Below are 23,727 nucleotides of genomic sequence, written 5' to 3'. Positions count from 1 at the left end.
GGTCAGCCAGCACTAATGGGTCCCAACCATAGTACCTCAGTGCTTTCTGACTTTGGGGTCAAGTTGGGGGGGGTATTTTGTTTGTTTGTTACTATGCTTTGTATAGGGGGACACAGGTGGTGCTGTGGATTAAACCACAGAGCCCTAGGGCTTGCTGATCAGAAGGTTGGCGGTTCGAATCCCAGCGACGGGGTGAGCTTCCGTTGCTCGGTCCCAGCTCCTGCCAACCTAGCAGTTCGAAATCATGTCAAAGTGCAAGTAGATAAATAGGGACCGCTACAGCGGGAAGGTAAACGGCTTTTCTGTGCGCTGCTCTGGTTCGCCAGAAGCAACTTAGTCATGCTGCCCACATGACCCAAAAGCTGTGTCTGCAGACAAACGCCGGCTCCCTCAGCCTATAGAGCGAGATAAGTGCACAACCCCAGAGTCTTCCGCAACTGGACCTAACGGTCAGGGGTCCCTTTACCCTCTACCTTTTTATGCTTTGTATAAGGAATAAGGAAGGAATAAGGAATAATTTATTAGCCAAGTACCAAACATACTTGGAATTTTGCTTCGACTACATTTCAATGTAAAAAATGTACCTTATACAAACACTGTTCCACTCACAATACAATACCCATAAGTGGCCTCCCTTTCCACTACAAAACTACGAATTTAACAATTTGATGGCACAAGGGGGGGAAACTGTTCCTGTGCCTAGCCTTCAGTTGAGGTGCAGTCATTTGTGTATAGAGAGAAAAGCAGTGGGGAAAGGACACACCCCTGGGGAAGACCTATACTGATAGTATTGTTGCTCGATATAATTTCCCCCAACCTCGCCTGCTGCCTCCTGTCCGTTAAAAAGCTGCACACCCATTGGCAAACAGGAGCAGGCACATTAAGATGAAGTAATTTAGAAAACAATTTAGATGGGACAATGGTATTAAAAGATGAGCTAAAGTCCACAAACAAAACTCGCAGGGAATCCAGATGTTGCAGGATGTAGTGCAATGCCATGTTGACCGTATCATCTACTGACCTATTAGCTCGATAAGAAAATTGCAAAGGATCCAGCAAAGTATTTGTGCTTTTATATTGTAAACCTGTAATCTTCGAATGAAAGAAAGCCTCAAAATTCAATAATTTAATTAATTAATTAATTAATAATAGCAGCAGCAGCAATGCACAGCCCTGAGGTCTCTTACCTGAGATCCTTTTAACTAGAGATGCCGAGGATGAATCTGTCGCTTTTCTGCCATTAAACTGTGGCCTTTCTCCACAGTGCTTGGAGGAAAAAGTGGAAATAAAGAGGCAAGTTTCCCACATCCCTTCTCTTTTTTTCTCTTCTTATCCAGTGGTGGCTTTATCGTCTTAGGGACTGTCTCGTTGTTGGGCAGTTGCCTGAAGTGATAAGGAATCAATTATCCATGATAACTGATTTTGCCAAACATTTACGTTACCAAACAGGGAGGGAGGAAATCCTTTGGGAGTGATTTTTAATTTTTCTTTAATCATTTCACCGGCATGCGATTAATACAACATGTGAACTTGTGCCAAGACAATATCACCAAGGGAGCTTAGTCTCAAATTATTATTAATTTGAAACTTAATGCTAACCGCTAAACATTTGCACTTAAAAGGAAGAGAAAGGGAAGGGGGGGGGGGAGAAAGAGAGAAACCACAAGGTGCTTAGACCTCCATTTCACATTACTTCTGAAATGTGTTAAATTGAAAAGGGGTGTGCATTTCATTTTTCAGAGTCATTTTTCACTTCTGAGATCCTTTTTTTTTTTTTTTTTGAAAAATGAAACTCCAAGTTTCTATTAAATGCTTCTGAAGTAGCAGCCAACTTTCCATTCTGCTCAGTGCATGGAAGAAGTTCCAAGGAATTCCCCTCATCTGCTTTGTATTTAGCTTTTGACGGGTGGGTTTCTCTAGGGTGGGGGCAGGTTTTGGTGTGGAGCCAGGGACCTTCCTTGTAAAGGAGACCTGTAACCTGCCAGATGTCTGGGAGAAAGAGGTAACTCTGGAAAGTTCTGCTCGGAAATTAGGTTGGGAGTGAGAGCATCAGGGTCAAGGCCTTCCATAATCTGAAGAAATTTAGAAGCTCTCCCTGGGGCTTGGAAACAGGGTGGGCATTTAAAAGTAATAATAATACTGGCCTTCAGGAAAGAGACAAAAATGTACAGAAATATGCACATTAGAGCAAAGTGCCTAAAATGCACATGTTACTGGAGAAATGCATCTATCAGGCTACATTAGATTCAAAAATGTGTACAGTACATTAAGAGAAATTTGCACTAAAGTGCTGGCAAGTTTTTATGTGCACATTTAAAAAAATAATAATGACAACAACCACAAACTGATTCAGAAATGTGGAGGACCAAACTTAATGAGAAATGGAGAGAAACAGAAGCTGAAAGATTTGTCTATCCCTAGGAAGGACCTATGGTCAAAGCTCTTCTCCCCTTTCCCTCATGAGAACCTAAAACGTTGAGTTTCTGGGATAAGGATTCTGGATTGCCAATCTAGCAATGGTGAGCGGGTCTCGTCCTGGTCTGGATGAGCCCGGGCTGCTGCCTGAGCACCCATTGGTGGTTTCCCAGCACCTCCGAAGGAGAAACAGCATAAAAAAAACACACCTGGTGAAATAATATTCCATTAGAGCCTTATCTCCTATATCAGTTTCAACCCTCCGCTTTCTAACTTACAAACAGACGGCTGAAACCTTTCTAGCGCTGAGTTGGCACAGCTTGAAAGCAGAATAAGTTAGCAGTGATCACGAGAGGAGGACAGAGCATCTTGATCTCTGTGGGGCAGGCAGTGGCGTGAGGCCTTTGTGTGTGTGTGTGTGGCCTGGAGCGGCTACTACAATGGGCTGGAATGCCTCAGACTCCATGTTGCTTAGCAACCACCACCAGAGGAGGCCTTCAAGTTAACAAACCCTTTGTGAGCATCATAGCCTATTCCTTCCACAATCTATGGGAAAGATGCTACCTCAAGTTGCATACCCTCCAACGTTTCTCCAATGAAAATAGGGGTGTCCTATATAATAATAATAATAATAATAATAATAATAATAATAATAATAATAATAATAATACCTTACCCATCTGACTAGGGTGCCCCAGCCGCTGTGGGTGGCTCCCAACATATATAAAAACATTATGAGGGTGTACCCCAAGCAGACTTCAGCTTGTTCAAGGTCACGGAGATTTCTGGGGAATGGGAATTCTGTACAGCACATAGGAAAATGGCTCAGGGGGAGCTTTCCAGAACCACAGGAGATTTGCCCGACACTGTTGACATATCCATTCTTTGCCTGGATTTAAGCCCTTTCACTAAAACATTTATTTTTTTGATAATAATTTTTATTAGCTTTCAATTGCAATAATCCAATAATAGCCTCATTATAACAATGCCAAATTATAATACAATTACTAATACCAATCATTCAGATGCCAAGTTATGTAATTTAGGTGCCCCCTCCACCCCGCGTGCAAGAATTGATGGTTTGATGATTTACTTTATTTCTGTGTTCCAAAATCTTATTAATTTCAATTACACTCCAGTCAAAATAACAATCCCTTATACAACAACCGCAATATTATCACTAAAACATTTAAATACATACCCTCCAACATTTCTCCAATGAAAATAGGGACATCCTAAGGAAAAGGGGGACATTATGGAATCAAATCAGAAACTGGGATGGCTTCTGTAATTTTCTGTCCCTGTGAACTTCGGAGGGTCTGGAGAAGGATGTTCTTCAGCAGAGAAAGCCACCTTGCCCATATGGTGTTTCTGGATCGGCCTCCTGGCTAAGCTCTGATCCTGTTTCCAACCCACAACCCAACCCGCTACAGGTCCTGAGCTGTGTGAACCCTGATAATGTGAACAGCCCCGAGATCCCCGTGAAGATCCTGAACTGCGACACCATCACGCAAGTGAAGGAGAAGATCCTGGACGCCATCTTCAAGAACGTGCCGTGCTCCCACCGGCCGAAAGCCGCCGACATGGATCTAGGTGCGTGAGTCTCTTGTTTGGGTCGACTGAGCAAGGCGTCCGGCAAGCCTACCAGTCAATTCACACAACCATTGGAAGATATATTAGCATGTGGGAAACTCCCTCAAGGGTTAGCTCTCAGCTTCTCTGGCCTCCATCATGTCATCTGTCATGGTGGTGGGTGGGTGGGGGGCTCAGTTTTCAGCATGCTGCTATGGAGGGGGAGTACAGTATTTTTTTTTAGGGGTTCAGAACAGAGGCTCGCACCAAGTTCCCAATTGGTCAGACTTTATTTAATAATGCATTACAGGACAGAGTCGAAAGAGTATTCAATAACCTTTCATGAGGAGACTATGTGGGGAAAATACATCAATTTGGCTGTTTCATCCTCTGGCCAGTGCCCTTCTTTCTGCCACCTCATTGCTTCACCATCTCTTCAGTCATCCACAGTCCTGGAAAACACTTACTCAACCCATTTTAAAAAAAATTGTTTACTGCACATGCAGAACCCTCCTTGTACCTGGTACCTGGAGTTGTTTTTTACTCTAACGGCGCTGTGGGTTAAACCACTGAGCCTAGGGCTTGCTGATCAGAAGGTCAGCGGTTCGAATCCCTGTGACGGGGTGAGCTCCCGTTGCTTGGTCCCAGCTCCTGCCAACCTAGCAGTTTGGAAGCACGTCAAAGTGCAAGTAGATAAATAGGTACCGCTCTGGCGGGAAGGTACGGTAAACGGCGTTTCCGTGTGCTGCTCTGGTACGCCAGAAGCGGCTTTGTCATGCTGGCCACATGACCTGGAAGCTGTATGCCGGCTCCCGTGGCCAATAATGCGAGATGAGCGCGCAACCCCAGAGTCGGTCACGACTGGACCTAATGGTCAGGGGTCCCTTTACCTTTACCCATAGTTAGGCTTCCCTTAAACTGGTTCTTACAAGTTTTGTGGTCAGCACAGACTATTGTATACATGACACAGGCCTCACTGATAATGTTTCTTTTAAGACTTTTACCAAGTGACACTTCTTAAACATGGCTATAGATGTACATGACTGAATTATCTCACATACTAATGACAGGGTGGGGAAAATTCTCAGGCTCGCTGTGATTCAGTCCCCCAAACCTCTGGTGTAGGTTTTGATGAGGGGAAATGCAATGGAGAGAATGAAGAACAGCAACATTAGATACAATCCATAGTGTGTGTGTGTGTGTGTGTGTGTGTGTGTGTGTGTGTGTGTTCACAATCTAATAGGCACAAAATATAAAGAAAAAAGGAATTCGTAGAGTAGAGGAAAGCAGGCCTTGGGTCAGTTGCTCCTTCACTGAGGGATTGATGAGGCCAGGTGGGTCTTCCCCCTTAATTGATTGATTGATTGCATGATTGATTTACTTATATGCCACTTGCCCCTTTTTCACATTTCCAAAGTGGCAAACATTCAAAACGTCAACATACAGAGCAGTGGAAATGCACATATACAAAAGACAAAACATGTCGGTAAAATAAAAAAAATGACAAAAAACAATCAAATTGGGCCAACACGTATTTTAAACAAAATAAAGAATCTAGGCTTAAGTACATGAATATGTAGCAAAACAAGAGTTAACCAGCAATAGCATTTCTGGTACTTGTCTTGCTGCGCCCCAAGGAGCTTGACTTAAATACAGTTCAGAGGGGAGGGGTAGATGACATACTGCTGGCCTACAGGCTAGATGAGATACAGCTGACTCCCATATCCTTACTCCTGAGGAGGCTGACAGCAGCGAAAAGGAAATGTTGGCGAGGGCAATGGTGGTAAGTCTCTTCTCCAGCCGCCTGGAAGTTAGCCAACTGCTGCTGCAGGTCTTACTGCACTAACCTGCTTGCCATGACCACCTTCCTGGGAGGCAGGAACTTCAGCCTCCCAATGCCCTGGTCACCTGGCAGAGGACGGCAAGTAGTTCCCCCTGGTCTTGCAGTCCTAGGGCGTTTGAGTGCGTATGTTTTGATTGGACTCAAAATTGCAGTTGGGTTTGCAACTTCAGATGGCTGAAGTCATGCAAATGCCTGCCAAGATCAACACCAGGAAGAAAGAAAAATCTCAAGCACAAATCAGCAGACATGTGTCTGGAGTGAGTCTGGAAAAGGAGTGAGGGGCTGGGCAAGGTTGAGCAAGAGGTCAGCCAGGAGCTGGTTAGTGGAGAGAGGAAAGATTTAGAGCTGGGCATTCAAGTTTTTGATAACAGACTTCTTCATTGGTGCCACCTTCTTGGTGTGTGTTACTGATTGAATGAGGCAGTATGGTGTAGTGGTTTGAGTGTCAGACTAGAAGCACGGAGACCAGGGTTCAAATCCCCACATGAAACTCACTTGGTGACCTTCTGTCAGTCCCTCACTCTCAACCTAGCCTACCTCACAAGGTTGTTGTGGGAATTAAAGGAGGACGAGGAGAACTATGTATGCTTCCTTGAGGTGCTTCTGGGAAATGTGAGGTATAAATATGATGAACAATAATACTAAATATTGATTAATTGATTGATCTGAGGTCAAGGCACCCAAGGCGTTCACAGTTAGGGTTGCCAGACTCAACAGAGGACAGGACTTCTGCGCCTTTAATTGCCCTGCTCTCTTTTGAGTCTGGAAACCTTAAAGAGAAACCAGCAGACCCTTTGCTTGGAAATTAAACAAAGGGTCTGCTGGTTTCTCTTTAAGGTTTCCAGACTCAAAAGAGAGCAGGGCAATTAAAGGCACAGAAGTCCTGTCCTCTATTGAGTCTGGCAACCCTATTCACAGTTAAAACACTAAAACAAATATATTGGATTAAATGAAGACTGGCAGAGTCCTGTCATGCCAACTGGGAGCTCAGCTCCCTGGACTGGGCTCCCTCGCTTCTGGCTTCCCTCAGGGCATGCTGGTCTTTAGCAGCACACAGAAAAGGTGTGGAAGGACAACCCCAATATCTCTCTCCATCTCTCTCTGTTAATCAAAAGTCTGTGAGCTTCTGCACCAAAAGAACTAGATCGAATGAAAGCATTTTGACTTTTCCCACCTAGGACTATGGTAGGAAGGGTGAAGGAACTAAATTCAGTTTGCATATAAAGGGGAATCTGCCAAATCTGCCCCTTCCAAAACAATATGTGAACTGAAAGACAGCCATCCTACAAAATTCATACTTTCCCAAATTTTGCAATGCAGTTCTCCAGCCAGGTAACATATATACTAAAGTCATACAGTGCAATAAAGCATGTATAAAATGCATATATCAATGAAGATAGCATTATACTGAGCTCTGTAAAAATGTGTATACAGTCATACCTCGGGTTACAAACACTGCGGGTTGCGCGTTTTCGGGTTGCAGACCGCGCCGAATCCGGAAGTACAGGAATGGGTTACTTCTGGGTTTCAGCACTCGCTCATGCGCAGAAACACAAAATGACGTCATGCGCATGTGCAGAAGCACCGAATCGTGTCACACGCGTGCGCAGGTGCGGCGCTTCAGGCTGCAAACGCTGTGGGTTCGCAACCCAAGGTATGACTGTATAAGCCAAAACTGCATGTAAGATTGAAGGAATTCACACTAAAATGCTGATGAATTTTGTGTATATGCAGACACACAAATCACAGATTGCTGCAGAAATGTGGAGAACTTAATTGAAGATTGTGAAAGTTAGAAAATGAGAGACTTGAAACTGCTCCACGTCCTTCCAAAGTTGTCCGTCTTCCCGCTTTACTTTCATTCATCGTAGACACCTTTTGCAGTTGAATTTCTGCAGCGGGTTGCAAAATGGACAGCAAAAGCCGAGCATTGGTTTTTGCAAATGCATTTTAATTATGCAATAAGGGAATTGCTAGGATCAAATCAAATTGGCAGCAGTTTTCACATTTCTCTATGAGAAGCATAAACTGATTCTGTGGCAGATGTCCCCATGCCCCTTTTAAAAATTGTGAAGTTGGGCTTTGGAGCTTTCCGAGCTCAATGCCTCCTGAACCCAGATATGTGTTGAATTTTGTTGTGGTCGCTCAGAGAGGGAAGCAGCATTTTGCACATGCTTAGAGCTGGGGTGGGAAGCCACATTCAGCCCAGCATCCAGGTCACACTATCCATGCCACTGGTGGGCGGGGTCAGAAGCAAACATGGGAGGAGCAATTAAGATAATTTTTGCCTTTGTGTAGTAGGCTAGTTTCAACATTCACTCATACACAACCCCTCTATCCTCCATCCAGGCAGGCAAAAACACAAGGCAGGAGGGTGGAAAGGAGGGCCAACAGGAGTATGGCTTAGGGAGAGTCCTGAGGGCCAGATAGAAAGGTCTGGAGGGCCACATTCACCCCTAGGCCTGAGGGTCCTCACCCCAGCTCAGAGGCACTCTATTTTTTTCTTGCAACAGAAGCCCTGGATCAGAGGAAGCCTTGGGCAGACTCACATTTGCAAACTGAGAGCCAGCAAGCCTGACCACAGCCACCCTCCTTCCTTCTCTCTCGTGGTATCCCCCTTGTCTCCTGGTGGGGAAGGTCACCTGTGATTCTCTCTCTCCACAGAGTGGAGGCAAGCGAGCGGAGCCAGGATGATCCTTCAAGACGAAGACCTCACGACAAAGATCGAGAACGACTGGAAAAGGCTCAATACCCTCGCTCACTATCAGGTAATCTGGAATTTTTGCTGTTCTTGTCCCTTGAATTCCAGGGACCAGCTTGGCTTCATAACAAAAACAATTAAAGCAAAGCAGCATTCACCCTCTCCTAGGATCTGCCCATGTGATGCCCACCTGGTGAAAACTCTAGCTCACATGGTCCTCAATTGTAAAATGTATGATGATCTCTGCCAACAATTCCTAGACCAGGCATCCCCAAACTGCGGCCCTCCAGATGTTTTGGCCTACAAATCCCATGATCCCTAGCTAGCAGGATCAGTGGTCAGGGATGATGGGAATTGTAGTCCAAAACATCTGGAGGGCCGAAGTTTGGGGGATGCCTGTCCTAGACCAATATGGAAACCAGAGACAGAGGTTATACGCTTCCTTTTACAGGGGAGAGATCAGGAGCTCGCCAGACAGTAGCTAAATTCCTCTATTTGATCTTTTGCCGCTGAAGTACATTAGAGGACCCTGCCCTTGTTGGAGACCCACAGAGGTGAAATAGATTGTTGGCCTCTCTTCCCTTTTGCAAGTGACTGAGAGCCAGTGTGGTGTAGTGGTTAAGAGCGGTAGACTTGTAATCTGGGGAACCGGGTTCGCATCTCCGCTCCTCCACATGCAGCTGCTGGGTGACCTTGGGCTAGTCACACTTCTCTGAAGTCTCTCAGCCTCACTCACCTCACAGAGTGTTTGTTGTGGGAGAGGAAGGGAAAGGAGAATGTTAGCTGCTTTGAGACTCCTTTGGGTAGTGATAAAGCGGGATATCAAATCCAAACTCTTCTTCTACTACTACTACTACTGATGATATGCCGACGAGATCGTACTGGCGTATTTACTTTGAATGTTTGTAAGTGATGCCAATAAAGGTTTTGATACTGGATTAGCCCTCTCCCTGATGTTTACTAGTTTACTAGATGCAGGGAGGGAGTTTATTCTCTGAACTTTATGAAAGAACTGGGTCAGAGGAATGACAAGTCATTCCATTCTCAGCCATCAAGTGGGTGCCTCTCCCTGTCTTCCTTCCATCACCTGGTGACATCCAATCAGAAATAACCAGCTTGGGAGAGAAAACCGTTCCCCCAACTCCTTTCTTTATTCCAGCACGCACGCCCCACATTGCCTTCGCTCCCCCTGTGATGGCATCGGATGAAATGTCAGGCCACAGATTAGAAACAGATTGGAAGCGGAGATGAGATAATGAGGAGGACAGCAGTTAATTCCATTCAGGCAGGGGAAGGAGATTGATGCTTTCGGTCCTGAAGGGAAATGCCACAACTCCCCAGAGGACCCTGCATGCTAACTAACAGGGCAAGGTGGGGAGGGGAGCTAGGTTCCGAGGATACTGTGCCTTCGTTCCCAACAATGGCAGATGGAGGCAAGTCGCCTATTCGGAACTGGTGCAATGCTTTTCTGTGGCTTTTTGATACTCTCATGGGCTGCAAGAAGATCAAACCTATCCATTCTGAAGGAAATCAGCCCTGAGTGCTCACTGGAAGGACAGATCCTGAAGCTGAGGCTCCAATCCTTTGGGCACCTCATGAGAAGAGAAGACTCCCTGGAAAAGACCCTGATGTTGGGAAAGATTGAGGGCACAAGGAGAAGGGGACGACAGAGGACGAGATGGCTGGACAGTGTTCTTGAAGCTACGAACATGAGTTTGACCAAACTGCGGGAGGCAGTGGAAGACAGGAGTGCCTGGTGTGCTCTGGTCCATGGGGTAACGAAGAGTCGGACATGACCAAACGACTAAACAACAACAGTCTCCTCTACAGAAGCTGAGAGGGAGATCTATGGGTAGAAGAGGAGGCCCAAGGGTGGAAATGGAGGTCCATTTCTTCTTCTCCCATGATGGAAAGATCCTCTGATGTTTCTCTGGAAGTTCTCCACTGACAGTGGGCTTGAAAGTTAGCCATGCTGCAGCAAGGGAGGGCTAGATAGCGTGGTACCCACCAACTGTTGTTGCCTTACAGAACCCAGCGTCCTCAAGCATTGGCTGTGGTAAGAGCTGTTCAACAGTGGAACAGACTACCTCAGAGGTGGCGGGCAGAGATTTTAAAACAGAGGTCGGATGGCCATCCTTCAGGGATTAGTTAGCTGTGATTCCTGCATTGGATGGGGTTGGACTAAATGACCCTTGGGGTCCTTTTCAACCTTACAATCCTGTGATTCTGATATTTCCTGAATGACTGGCTCATACCTCAGGGAAAGCCTTCTTAAACAAAAATGCTTCCAATAGACGCCTAAACATCACGATGCAGGGTGCTGTTTGCAATTGAGTAGCACCTTCAAGGGGGAAAAGGCCGCCGGAGAGGGCGTCATCCAGATCAGAAGCACATCCTTGCCTGCTTCCCTCACCATCAAATGGCTAGTTTAACCACACTTTTCAAACAACAACAACACACATTTCTTGTAACAAGCAGTGCGGACAAACGTCTGTGTCTAGAGCTGCCTCAGGATCGCACAGGATTCTTCCAGAAACATTTCCTTAGTTCGATCAGGAGGCTGGAGTGGAAGATCTGTTAGATCTACTCAGCTCCAGCCTTCCAACATTACAACTGAGAACTTGAAGGGATTGAATCGCACAAGGCAGGCCAACCTGAAAACCGCAAGAGGCGTTTTAGCAAAAGGCTATTAGGGTGCAGATCTTATACCACCAATTGGATAGTCACCAATGTTCAGTGGGACCCTCCTTCGTTCATGCAAGGAAGACTAACTTGCAGGTGTTTAAAGCCACCTTTCTGGGCTCCATGAAGAGTAGGCTAATTAGCATCTCAGAGATGCTTTGAAGATGAAGGCACTCTGTGTTAAGTGCTAATTATTGTTATTGCTGGTAGAAGAGCTGGCGGCTCTTCCCCAGGTCCCCCCCCCCTCTCCCTTTCTTCTCGGAATTACACATTCTTCAAAGATGTTCCCAGCGCAGCTCAATACTCTGTATTGTTCCACCTGCTTTTTGAAGAGAGGCTCTGAGAGGGCATCAATCAGGAGCTGGAAGGCTTCCCATCTTTTGGAGAGCTTTCCACTCTTCCGGGCTTCAGGTGGCCTCTTGTGGCCCACAGTCCCAGAGACCTCCAGACGTAAATCCTTCCTCAGAAGTGCAGAGTAACTCTGGGGCCTGTTCAAGACTTCATTCTTCACCATGCTAACCTCTGACCTCCTGTCGGCTGAGTCACTGCTGCATACCAGGAGGTTGACGTGGTGCAAAAATGCTGGCAAAAATTGGCTCTGCTGGTGTGTTTGCACCATGCTGACCTCACTGCCATTTCCCCTTCTCCCTCCCGATAAAAGCTGGCTATATGTCTGTGTTGTGTGGCCTGTGGCAGAGATAGGGAACTTCCCTAGGAACATAGAGAGCTGCCTTATACAGAGGTAGACTATTGGTCCATCTAGCTCAGTACTGTCTACACTGCCACTACACTGGCAGTGACTCTCCAGGGTTTCGGATCGGGATCTTTCCCAGAACTACCTGGAGATGGCAGGAATCGAACCCGGGGCCTTCTGCATGCAAAGCAGATGCTCTAAGCAGTGAGCCACATCCCTGCCCAGGAGATGCAGAACTGAATTGTGCAGAAGCTTTCTGAAGGCCCTGAAATCTATCAAGATAGCTCAGTTGGTAGACCAGGAGAATCTTAATCTCTCTCTCTCCCCCCCTTTATTAAGTTCTGTTTTGCATACACCCATATACATTTTCCACCCTTAATTCGAACTACACCTAGGAATAAACAGTTACATAAGAAAAGAAAGAAATTACATAGCCACTAAATATCTTTCCCACCACCTGTTCCCCATACTTATTATATTTAATTACCACACCTTAAACATTATCATCTTTTGGGTTGGCTTCCGGTCCACCACCTCAATTTGAGTCAATTTTTCCTTAACTGCCTTCTTTAAGGAGAATCTTAATCTAAGGGTCATGGGTTCAAGCCCCACATTGGGAAATATATCCCTTCCTTGCATGGGGTAGGACAAGATGACCCACAGGGTCCCTTCCACCTCCACAACTCTTGCTTCCATGATTATGAGTTACCAGAGCAGGTTGATGTCACCACCGCATCTGTTACCCTTGCCATCACTCAATAAATGTTGCAGCCCGTGGCCTCTATATTTGTGATATTTCCATGCAACCCTGCGGGTCCCACACCACATGAAACTAACTCCTGCTGGCCCCCCCCCACTAGCATCCAGAACCAAGCCAGAACCTGTTTTGTGGTTAAACATTCCCTGGCTATTACCAGAGGTGGTTTGGATCCACTGCTTTTCATCCTGGGGACTCCTCTGCCACCAGACTGCCTTGCTTACTAAGTGTCAGGCTTCTGGGAATGTGACTTTAGCCCCCCGCCGGCAGGCTGCCAGTAATGGAAATGCTAGAAGCTTTTACCGAGGTATTTTATTCAATAGTCACAGAGAGAGACACAAGATGCCGTCTCTAGGATAATGGCGTTGCTCCTAGTAATCTCCTCCCCCCCACCTTTTACACCAGTGTGGTGTGGTTAAGAGCGGTGGACTCGTAATCTGGTGAACTGGGTTCGCTTCCCCGCTCCTCCACATGCAGCTGCTGGGTGAGGTCATACTTCTTTGAAGTCTCTCAGCCTCACTCACCTCACAGAGTGTTTGTTGTGGGAGAGGAAGGGAAAGGAGATTGTTAACTGCTTTGAGACTCCTTAGGGTAGTGATAAAGCGGGATATCAAATCCAAACTCTTCTTCCTCCTCTTCTGTTGCCTGTAGCGCCACCTCTTATACAGTGGCTGTGTAAGGCCCTTTGTCTATTTGCTTTCTGTTCTCCCACTTTCACTGCCCTCCTGGTCCTAGGAAAAGGGAATGTCTGGAATGCTTTCCAATAATAATGTGTCAGCCAGCTGTTTTGGCTCTGCTGCTCTTCTTCCATTCCATTCTACCTCTTCTTCCATTATCTCCCAGCTTTGTCCTTCTTCTGTCTCAAAGCCATGACCTTCTGCAAACCACCGTTGTAAATCTGTCCTGTCCTCCTCCTCCTCCTCCTCCTCCTCCTCCTCCTCCTCCTCCTCCTCCCGGGAAGGTTCAGGAGGAGTGGAGGGGGCTGGTCTCCACCATTCTTCTTCAGTCCAGTCCATGACACTGGGGCTCTTTCCCTCTCTTTAGGTGCCCGATGGATCCGTGGTGGCTCTGGTGTCCAAGCAGGTGACAGCCTACAATGCTGTCAACAATTCCACCGTCTCCAGGACCTCTGCTAGCAAATATGGTAAGAGCCTGGGCACCCTGGTGACAATTGGGGTGGAGAGGGAAGGGAGTCCAGGCGAGGGTGTACGGCTCGCATCCTGGTTTTCCTCGTGATATGCCCCAAAACTCCAAAACAACTATCTCTGCACAACCTCAAATTGCCAGTGTGTGGTTGAATTTCGCCCAAAAACAGTGGCAGTCTGGAATTGTCCTGCACTTAACCTCACTGAAGTTGGTGGGATTCACCTGTGGGTTGCACTGAGCTTTCATGCCATTATTTGGAGAGGGCGAGATATTTGTGGAAAGAAGAAGGAAGATTTCACACCCCTTTACCATACATGCTTTTTCCAAGTATCTGTTTTGCACTCCTGACTCTTCCCTGATGGGCGTGGAAGGGCTAAAAAGAAAGGAAAGGAAATGGCAGTACCACCTTCTGATACAACCCACCTTAGGTCAGGTCATGACCCAGCAGATGAAGACCAATAACTTTAAGCTCTGTCCACGATGCTCCAGGATGCGCTGGCAGTAATTAATACAGCTGGCAACTCATTAGTGCCTCTTCCAAGATAGAACTTGCCCTCCTTGGTGACCCCTGATCTTAGCTCGTGGCAGATGACAATTTGGTCCCACTTTTTGCATTAACCTTATAAAGTGTGGTGTTCCCCATTCAGCGTCTTGATTTGCATATCCTTCTAAAATCTACAAGAGCACCAGTCAAAATGATACTCGGGGAATTTGAGCGCCAAGTCAGAATAGTAGACGCAAAAGCCCAGTGTGGTTAAGAGATTATTGTTCGTGTTCATGTGAACAGATATATAGCCAACTCTAGCTAAAGAGCTTGGGGGGGGCAGAACCTGATATGGTAGAAGAGAAAGACAGTCCTACATATTATGTATCAGATTTCCCCAACCTGATGCATTCCAGATGTTTTGGACTACATTTCCCAGCCACCTTCCTAAATATGTATATTTGTCTAAACCAGAGTTTCCCAAACTTGGGTCCCCAGCTGTTTATGGACTACAACTCCCATCATCTCTAGCTAGAAGGACCAATGGCCATGGAGGATGGCAGTTGTAAGGGGGAAGGCTTATAGGGAACAGCCCCCCCAAATCAGGTCGAGTTCCTCCCAGAGCAATAAGTCCAGCAGCGGATTAGATTACAAAAGCCAGGAAACAGAAAGTCTCAGAGGGTAGGGAGAGAGAGCTGTGGAGGAAGGGACCAGCAAACAGTCAGAATAATAATAATAATAATAATAATTTATTATTTATACCCCGCCCATCTGGCTGGCCTGAATTGAGACGAACGGTTCCCTGTAGGAGCAAGGGGAGGCCCTTTGGGGTTCCCAGGCTGTTATGTTGGGCGCAAAACAGAAAGCAGCCATTGCGAGGTTCTGACTCAGACTGAGGCAGACATGATTTATGGACACTTTGCACTGTAAATAATATGCACAAATAAAAACATCTTAAAGACAAGCAGATGTGGAGGGTCGTTACTCAAGAGTAGCCACAACAACCCCTGACAGGAATTGTAGTCTAAAAACAGCTGGAGATCCAAGTTTGGGAGACTCTGCTCTAAATAAAAATGTTTTTAACAGGTGCCAAAAAGAGTACTGTACACTGAAGGCACATGCCTCGGGTCAATAGGCAGGGAGATCCAAAGTATAAGTGGCCAGCTTCTTACAAATGCGGAACGCATATTATGCGGCACCTGTAGCAATGCCAGTTCCGCCGATCTAAGCAGTTGGTTTGGCACATATGGGGTAAGGCGACCTCACAGGAGAACTTGTTCCAGAACTGGTTACCCAGCTTGTCCTTTGAAGAAAATATCCTGAAGCTATGTATGGGATTTCGCCCTTTCAGAAAACATGATCCGCTACACGGGCAGCCCAGACAGCTTGCGCTCCCGGACGCCCATGATCACACCCGACCTGGAGAGTGGGGTCAAGATGTGGCATTTGGTCAAGAACCACGAGCATGGAGATCAGAAAGAGGGTGACCGAGGGAGCAAGATGGTGTCGGAGATCTACCTGACCAGGCTGCTAGCCACCAAGGTATGGAAGGGTTGTGAGGATCGGGGAATAATTTGGTGGCAAAGGCTTTGAAGGACAGAAGGTGCCAGTACTCTTGGGATCTTAGAATCATAGAATTTGGAAGGGTCATCTAGTTAGTCCAGCCCCCTGCAATGCAGGAATATTTTGTCCAACGTAGGGTTCGAACCCATGTCTTGGCAGGTAAGAGATGAGAGGATGATTTTGCGGTTGGGTTTGCCTTTTATCTGTAGTGTTTCCTGCTATTCGCAATGTACCCAGATTTCACCCCCTTTAAAAGCAAAAGTTAATATTCACAATGACTGCAAATATATCTAAAGTATATGCATATACAGTGGAACCTCTACTTATGAATTTAATGCATTCCGAACGCACATTCGTAAGTCGAAAAAAATTGTAAGTCGAATCCCATAGGAATGCATTAGGAGAAAAAATTCGTAAGTCAAAGCAACCCTATCTAAAAATTTGTAAGTAGAAAAAATCCTATCTAAACCGCATCCAAGATGGCGGACGGAGCTCTGTCCGTAAGTCGAAACATTCGTAGGTCGAGTTATTCGTAAGTAGAGGTTCCACTGTATTCTAGTACCTATGGTTGCCAGCCTTCGTATCCCATTTGCAGAGATATCTTCATAATGCAGAGTTGGTCTGCCAACGGGCCTGGCACCAAAAGACAGATCCATCTGGACCTCTTCCATTCTGTGGACGTCACCAAGCTAGTGTAGATGTCGCTGGAAAAATGTAAAGCAATCTAGCCTGCCACACCTCCAGAAGGGTGGGGATTCCAGAGTTCTGGCATTGCTTATAGGGCAAGGTGAATGTCAGTCACAAATCATTTGGGCCTTCTGAAGGGAAAGCATCAACATGGCTTCCGAGAAGAGTCTTAGCAGCCAGGGAGACTTATTTAAATATGTCTACTATTTTTAAAAATAAATAAATAACATTTACAGGCCCTCCAAGTGTCCCTATATTCTAGGGATGTCCTTGATTTAGAGAAGCTGTCCCAGTTTCTGTTTTTGAATGTCCTACTTTTCCTTAGGATGTCCCTTTTTTTCACTGGAGAAATGTTGCAGGGCATGAATTTAAATGTTTTAGTGAAAGTGCTAAAATCCAGGCAAAGAATGGATATGTCAACGGTGTCAGGCAAATGTCCTCCAGTTCTGGAAAGCTCCCCCTGAGTCATTTCACAGTGTGTTGCACAGGCTTCCCATCCTTCAGGAGTCTCTGTGACCCCAAACAAGCTGGAATTCGTTTGAAACGCCCTCATAATGCATCCTGTAGTCTGGAACGCAATAACCATTCTCTCCCTCCTCTAATGTTTAGGGCGGTTGATCAGGAGGAGCATTTAGTGGAGGAGGAGAGAGATGGAGAGAGTTCTCCAGCGGACTGGTTGACAGGGGAAACAGCCTCTCTGCCAAGGTGCTGGCCTGTACGAAGGTGCAGGCAGGCAAGCGAGCGGGCGGTGAGCACTCAATCTGTCACCGTGCTCAGCGTTTTCATGGGAGATGATTTGCCTGACAGCTCTATAACTCTCTGCAGTTGACTTTCAGCCTGAGAATGCCATGGACGGTGTTTTAACACTTGATGCCTTCCGCATGGCAACACCTCCTTGTCGCTCAGCGCCGGCACTTTGTTATTTACACAGAATTGGTTTTGCCGACAACTTCACAGCGCTGCACAGAAGCAGGGCAGGCAGAAGGGGTTCCCTAGCAGCGCTGCATTAGGAAAGCAAGATTATTGATCGCTCAAAAATGGAGGAAAACTGAGGTGCCCACAATCCAAGATTGGCAAATAAAATTAATAGAATTTATGAATTTGGAAAGAATGACGGCTGCAATCAGGAATACTTCTAAACAAAAATCTAAATTGGAATGGGGGGTAGTGGAGGAGTATTTTAAGAAAAATGATATAAAAACGGAGTTGATGATCTGTCTAAATTAAGCTGTAATGGGGAAATTTGTAAAAAGGATGGGAAAATGGAAAGTAAAATAAATAAAATAATAAGGGATTGGAAAAATTCAATCAGAGATGTAACGTAATGGTTAGGAACGCAAACTAAAGAGAATTCAGAAGTCAAGTGATGTGTGGTGATTGGGAAGTTAATCTTTTTTATTTTTATTTTAACAAATATTTGTTTAAATGATGTACTTTTTTTCTTTGTATTGTATTTTAATGACTTAAATAAAGGTTATTTTTAAAACTAAAAAAAAGGAAAGGAAAGGAAAACAGATTGTTGCGAGGCAAGGTTAGGGGTGGAGGTTAGGGTTTAAATTTTGCATCAAGAGCAGCAGGCGGGTGAAGGAAGCTGAACTCAGCCTACTTGCGGACATCCAATGGAACCTTGGAAAACCCAGGACAGACCAAAGAAATTAGTTCTTCTCATGCATAGTTAAACATAACCATTCTGGCTAGGAGCCATTGAATTTGTTTGACTCTCCCATTCCCTCACCTCATAAGCAATTGGGGCCAACGTGTAATAAATGGATCTTGCTGTCCCCATCACCTCTAATTTGATTCTCAAAATGAGACCCTTGCTATCTGGACAACGTGCAAATTTAAGTAAACTTATTTGAGCAAAAAGTGAATGGTGAATGATGGAATGCCCTCCTGTCATAAGTCACTCTACAGTCTTTAGAAGACATCTGAAGGCAGCCCCCTATAGGGAAGTTTTTTTTAATGTTTAATGTTTTATTGTGTTTTTATCTATGTTGGAAGCTGCCCATAGTGGCTGGGGCAACCCAGTCAGATGGAAATAATGATGATGATGATAATAATAATAATAATAATAATAATAATAATAATAATAATATACTAGAACCAAGCCTATAAACAGTTGACAATTCTAGCCACAGATGGGGCAAAGATTTTGATAGACAGATTTTGACACAGCCTACAATGTGTACTACTCACCCAATTGTCTAGCTCAGCTGGTTAGTGTGTGGTGCTGATAATGTCAAGGCTGAAAGTTGGATACCTGTAAGGGACACCTGCACATTCCTGCATTGCAGGGGGCTGGACTAGATGATCGTCAGGGTCCCTTACAACTCTACAACTCTGATCTGCCTAGATCGTTTCAACAGTTTGGGAGGCGTGTAGCAAGAAACAGTTCCACAGGCTGGAATGCTGCACAACGAGGAATCCGACAACTTTGGCAGTTGTGCATTCCGGAAGGAAAACCTTTTGTGACATTTGAAGTGACATCATAGATCTAGCCTATTCACACATTGGTTTAGAAGCCTTTTGTCCTCCAGTGATGGGCGTACTTACCACCCGCAACACCACACTGAGAGCCAGTGGGATGTAGTGGTTAAGAGCAGCGGACTCGTAATCTGGTGAACCAGGTTCGCTTCCCCGCTCCTCCACATGCAGCTACTGGGTGACCTTGGGCTAGTCACACTTCTCTGAAGTCTCTCAGCCTCACTCACCTCACAGAGTGTTTGTTGTGGGGGAGGAAGGGAAAGGAGATTGTTAGCCGCTTTGAGACTCCTTCGGGTATTGATAAAGCGGGATATCAAATCCAAACTCTTCTACTCTTCACCTTCCTCCTTTTGCTCTCCTCCTACTAGGGCACTTTACAGAAGTTTGTGGATGACCTCTTTGAGACCATCTTCAGCACAGCGCATCGTGGGAGTGCCCTGCCCCTGGCCATCAAATACATGTTCGACTTCTTGGACGAGCAGGCAGACAAGCACAACATCCACGATCCTCACGTGCGGCACACTTGGAAAAGCAACTGGTGAGTGCAACATCGTCATAGAATCATAGGGTTGGAATGGACCCCAAGGGTCATCTATTCCAACCCCCTGCAATGCAGGGGTCAGAGCTAAATAATCTCTAACAGCTGGCCAACCAACCTCTGCTCCAAAGCCTCCACTGAAGGAGAACCATCAGTTCCACTGTTGAACAGTTCTTATCATCAAAAAGCTCTTCCTAATGTTTAGTCAGAATCTCCTTTCTTGTAACTTGAATCCACTGGTGCAGGTCCTACCCTCCAGAGCAGGAGAAAACAAGCTTGTTCCCTCTTCCATGTGACAGCCCTTGAGATATTTGAAGGTGGCTACTCTGTCTCCTCTCAGTCTCCTCTTCTGCAGGCTAAAGATCCTCAACTCCTTCAACCATTCCTCATCAGGCTTGGTTTCCAGACCCTTGATCATCTTGGTTGCCCTCCTCTGCACAACCCCCAGCTTGTCGATATCCTTCTTAAATTGCGGCACCCCAGACACAGTGTTTCCAGGTGGCGTCTGACCAAGGTGCTACCACCACTTCCCTTGATCTGGACACAAGACTTCCCCACCACTCCACATACCATGCCCCACTCCCTCCCTAATGAACAACTTAGTTGAATGCCACCCAAGAAACCCCCTCAGTTGTTTTTTAAAAATGTGATATGCAAGGGTGCTTGGTTAGCACCAAGCAGGGTGTTCGATGGAGCCCACAGCGGCCTATTTGGGGACCCCAGCTCTGTTGTTGTTGTTGTTTAGTCGTTTAGTCGTGTCCGTCTCTTCGTGACCCCATGGACCAGAGAACGCCAGGCACTCCTGTCTTCCACTGCCTCCCGCAGTTTGGTCAAACTCATGTTCGTAGCTTCGAGAACACTGTCCAACCATCTCGTCCTCTGTCATCCCCTTCTCCTTGTGGCCTCTATCTTTCCCAACATCAGGGTCTTTTCCAGGGAGTCTTCTCTTCTCATGAGGTGGCCAAAGTATTGGAGCCTCAGCTTCACGATCTGTCCTTCCAGTGAGCACTCAGGGCTGATTTCCTTCAGAATGGATAGGTTTGATCTTCTTGCAGTCCATGGGACTCTCAAGAGTCTCCTCCAGCATCATAATTCAAAAGCATCAATTCCTCAGCGATATTGCATGGAGCAAAAATTCCACATGCAAAAATTAGTGGAGAGGGAGGGAGGCTCCCTTTCTCACTATGCCAGTCTGCTAGGAAGTGTCACAACCCTTCCCGAAAGGCACTGGCACATCTTGAGATGCAGGCGAGTGCGCAAGGGGTGCTCTGAAGCATCTCCTCCATGCTGACTGGCAGGCTGTTGGCATTGTACACACAAAAATAAATAAACAGAGAAAACTCCAGGAAACCAAAGAAGCTTTCAGCTAATGAAACATTAGCATATTATTAACATCATCTGTGGCACTAATCTAAGTCTGATTGAAGCCACTCAGACTAAATGAGCAGGAGGTTTATTTAAGGGGGGTGGGGGAGAGAAGAAGGTGGGTGGAAGGGAGGGGGCTTGAGAAACTAGGAGGAAAAAAACTATCTCTTCTCAGTCAGATTCAGATGATTCCAACTTGGCTTCCCCTGGCTTCATTCTTCCAAGCCACTGCTCTACATATCTTCTGCTACTAGATGCTGGGAGAAGTCCCTCGACTCGGGGAAGATTCAGTAGTAAGTCGGGATTCAAGTGCAATCGGCAGAAATAGCCAGGGAATTGTTAGGGAAAGAATCGTGTTATCTGGGAGTTCACGGATCATGTATCAAACATGGTTCTTACATATGGAGGATGTGGGTCCTTTGAAGGTAGCTGGACAGGTTCGGAACAGGAAGAAATTTTGAAGCAGTCACCATCCCTGTTTAGCTTGACTACAAGGCTGGCAAAGGAGCAGCACCACTGTTCTAGTAATTCAATATCACTCTTGATATAATTATCATCAGCATCTCATTTCATGGCAGCTCAGGGCTGCATACATGGGGATTATCCCATTACAGCCAGACAACGAGCTTCTTTTAGCATTTGGATGCCCATCTAAATGCACATTTCTAAATGTACTTCCTCAAAATATGGGCTTTCAATGCATTTTGATCCTTGCTTGCTGCTGCAGAGCTGAGAACTTGCAACAAAATGTTCTGTAAGTGTGAAGTCTGGCAGGCAAATGTTCATCCAGAAAGTGTCCTAGGTGGCATCCGTTGGAAGTGTGCGCCATTGGGGGGTAAAGTCAAGCCATTACAGAGTTAGAGTGCTGGCTATGGCTACAGAGATCCCTACAGGAGAAACATGTTTTCTTGCAGCTGGGGCAGAGGAAAGCATCCAGTTCTGCTGCTGCACATGGCATTTCTTCTTTCTGTGCCCCTCCCCACAGTCATTTCTTCTCTGGTCACTGCTATGGGTGCATGACCTAATCACAGAAATATAGACACAACACGTAGGCTAATAACTGTTAGAGCATATATAGCAGAATAATGATATCATTCAAAAAGTAGGAATAAATCTATTAGAGTTCATATATACAATGTAACAGACTAGTGGCACCGAAAGTCAAGCCATGAGTTCAAGATAGGCGTCAAAGGTCAGTCTCACAATGGTTATTCAAAGGTTTCAACAGAAGACGTCTCAAAAGTCTCAAAAGTAAAGTTTTCTCAATAGTTTTTCAAAAGTACGCAGGCTGAGACCCTACCTGCCTGCGGACTGTCTCGCCAGAGTGGTGCATGCTCTAGTTATCTCTCGCTTGGACTACTGCAATGCGCTCTACGTGGGGCTACCTTTGAAGGTGACCCGGAAACTACAACTAATCCAGAATGCGGCAGCTAGACTGGTGACTGGGAGCGGCCGCCGAGACCACATAACACCGGTCTTGAAAGATCTACATTGGCTCCCAGTACATTTCCGAGCACAATTCAAAGTGTTGGTGCTTTAAAGCCCTAAATGTGGCCCAGTATACCTGAAGGAGTGTCTCTACCCCCATCATTCTGCCCGGACACTGAGGTCCAGCTCTGAGGGCCTTCTGGCAGTTCTCTCACTGCAGACTTTTAGAAGACTTTAAGAAGACATCTGAAGGCAGCCCTATTTAGGGAAGCTTTCAATGTTTACCAGACCATTGTATTTCAATATTTTGTTGGAAGCCACCCAGAGTGGCTGGTGAAACCCAGCCAGTAAATTATTATTATTATTATTATTATTATTATTATTATTAAACGTTTCAACAGAAGACGTCCCAAAAGTCTCAAGGACAGTGTTTCCGGAATGATACTACTGTTTCGTAATAGTCTTCATCAGCTGAAAATACAATACAAAGCATACAACCAATGAATGATAACAGAATTGAGCTACCCACATACACATTATATAAAAAAAACAGAATATACAAAACAAAGTGCATGAAGGTACCGGGTATGTACCCAATATTTTTCACAAGATCATGTAAGTAAGATACATGTCACGGATCAGTGCTCACTAGTACTGTAGCTGCTGATACTTGCAACTCACTTGCATAGTATATATCAAGTAAGCCATGGGTGTTTCTAATGACGATATGTTTAAAGTGACAGTATAGCAAGTACAGCATATGAATACAAAGTAGACCCATAAGAAGCAGTTACACAGGACAAATACATAACAATAACACGTACAACAATATTTAAACAAAGCAATCAAAATCAAGTTCAGAATTTAGCCCCCACCCCCCACCCCCGGATGAATAGATTTAAACAGAAAAATGAAACGGGTTTTTTGTTGACGTAACCGCCATCAGGTTGGTACCAAATATATCCCTTTGTTTTCCTCTGGACCACATCAGCAAGGCTGAGAGCACCAGGGGCGTACCCAGGAACAAAACTGGGGGGGGGGGGCAAGCCATGGTTGTTCAGGTTGTGACATTTCAGCACGGAAAAGGCAAACCAAAATTTTAAGAAAAATTATATATAATTATAGGAGAGGCAACTCTGGCTTACTTTCCTTTTTGTAAAAGAGGTTCAGAGATAAAATAAACCAGCGATTGGAAATAAAGCAACTGGGGAGAATTGGACACGTACAAGTCGGTGCTCGCGCGCACAGGCAGCCCAGAAGGAGCAAGGTCTCACCATTGCAGGGAGAGCAGCCCGGACGCCCCCACCGTGGTCCAGCTGCCCCGCTGCTCACGTGGTCGGCTGCATCTGCTCTGCGGCGGCTCTTCAC

General features: G+C 45.8%; 1 protein-coding gene across 3 annotated transcripts in view; it reads left to right on the top strand.

Annotated features, from left to right (window-relative positions):
* LOC118091530 (plexin-A4) overlaps positions 1–23,727 on the top strand; it is a 274,608-nt gene that overhangs the window by 219,193 nt on the left and 31,688 nt on the right. For all 3 annotated transcript variants that reach the window (XM_088676445.1, XM_088676446.1, XM_088676447.1), the window contains 5 exons: positions 3,849–4,008; positions 8,495–8,598; positions 13,709–13,808; positions 15,646–15,836; positions 19,397–19,566. In XM_088676445.1, the coding sequence (XP_088532571.1) occupies positions 3,849–4,008; positions 8,495–8,598; positions 13,709–13,808; positions 15,646–15,836; positions 19,397–19,566 (725 nt within the window). The remainder of the gene's footprint in view (positions 1–3,848; positions 4,009–8,494; positions 8,599–13,708; positions 13,809–15,645; positions 15,837–19,396; positions 19,567–23,727) is intronic.

This window comes from Zootoca vivipara, chromosome 9 (assembly GCF_965207765.1).
Source record: "Zootoca vivipara chromosome 9, rZooViv2.hap1.1, whole genome shotgun sequence".
Classification (NCBI taxonomy): Eukaryota; Metazoa; Chordata; class Lepidosauria; order Squamata; family Lacertidae; genus Zootoca; species Zootoca vivipara.
This window is presented reverse-complemented; position numbering and strand designations above follow the sequence as displayed.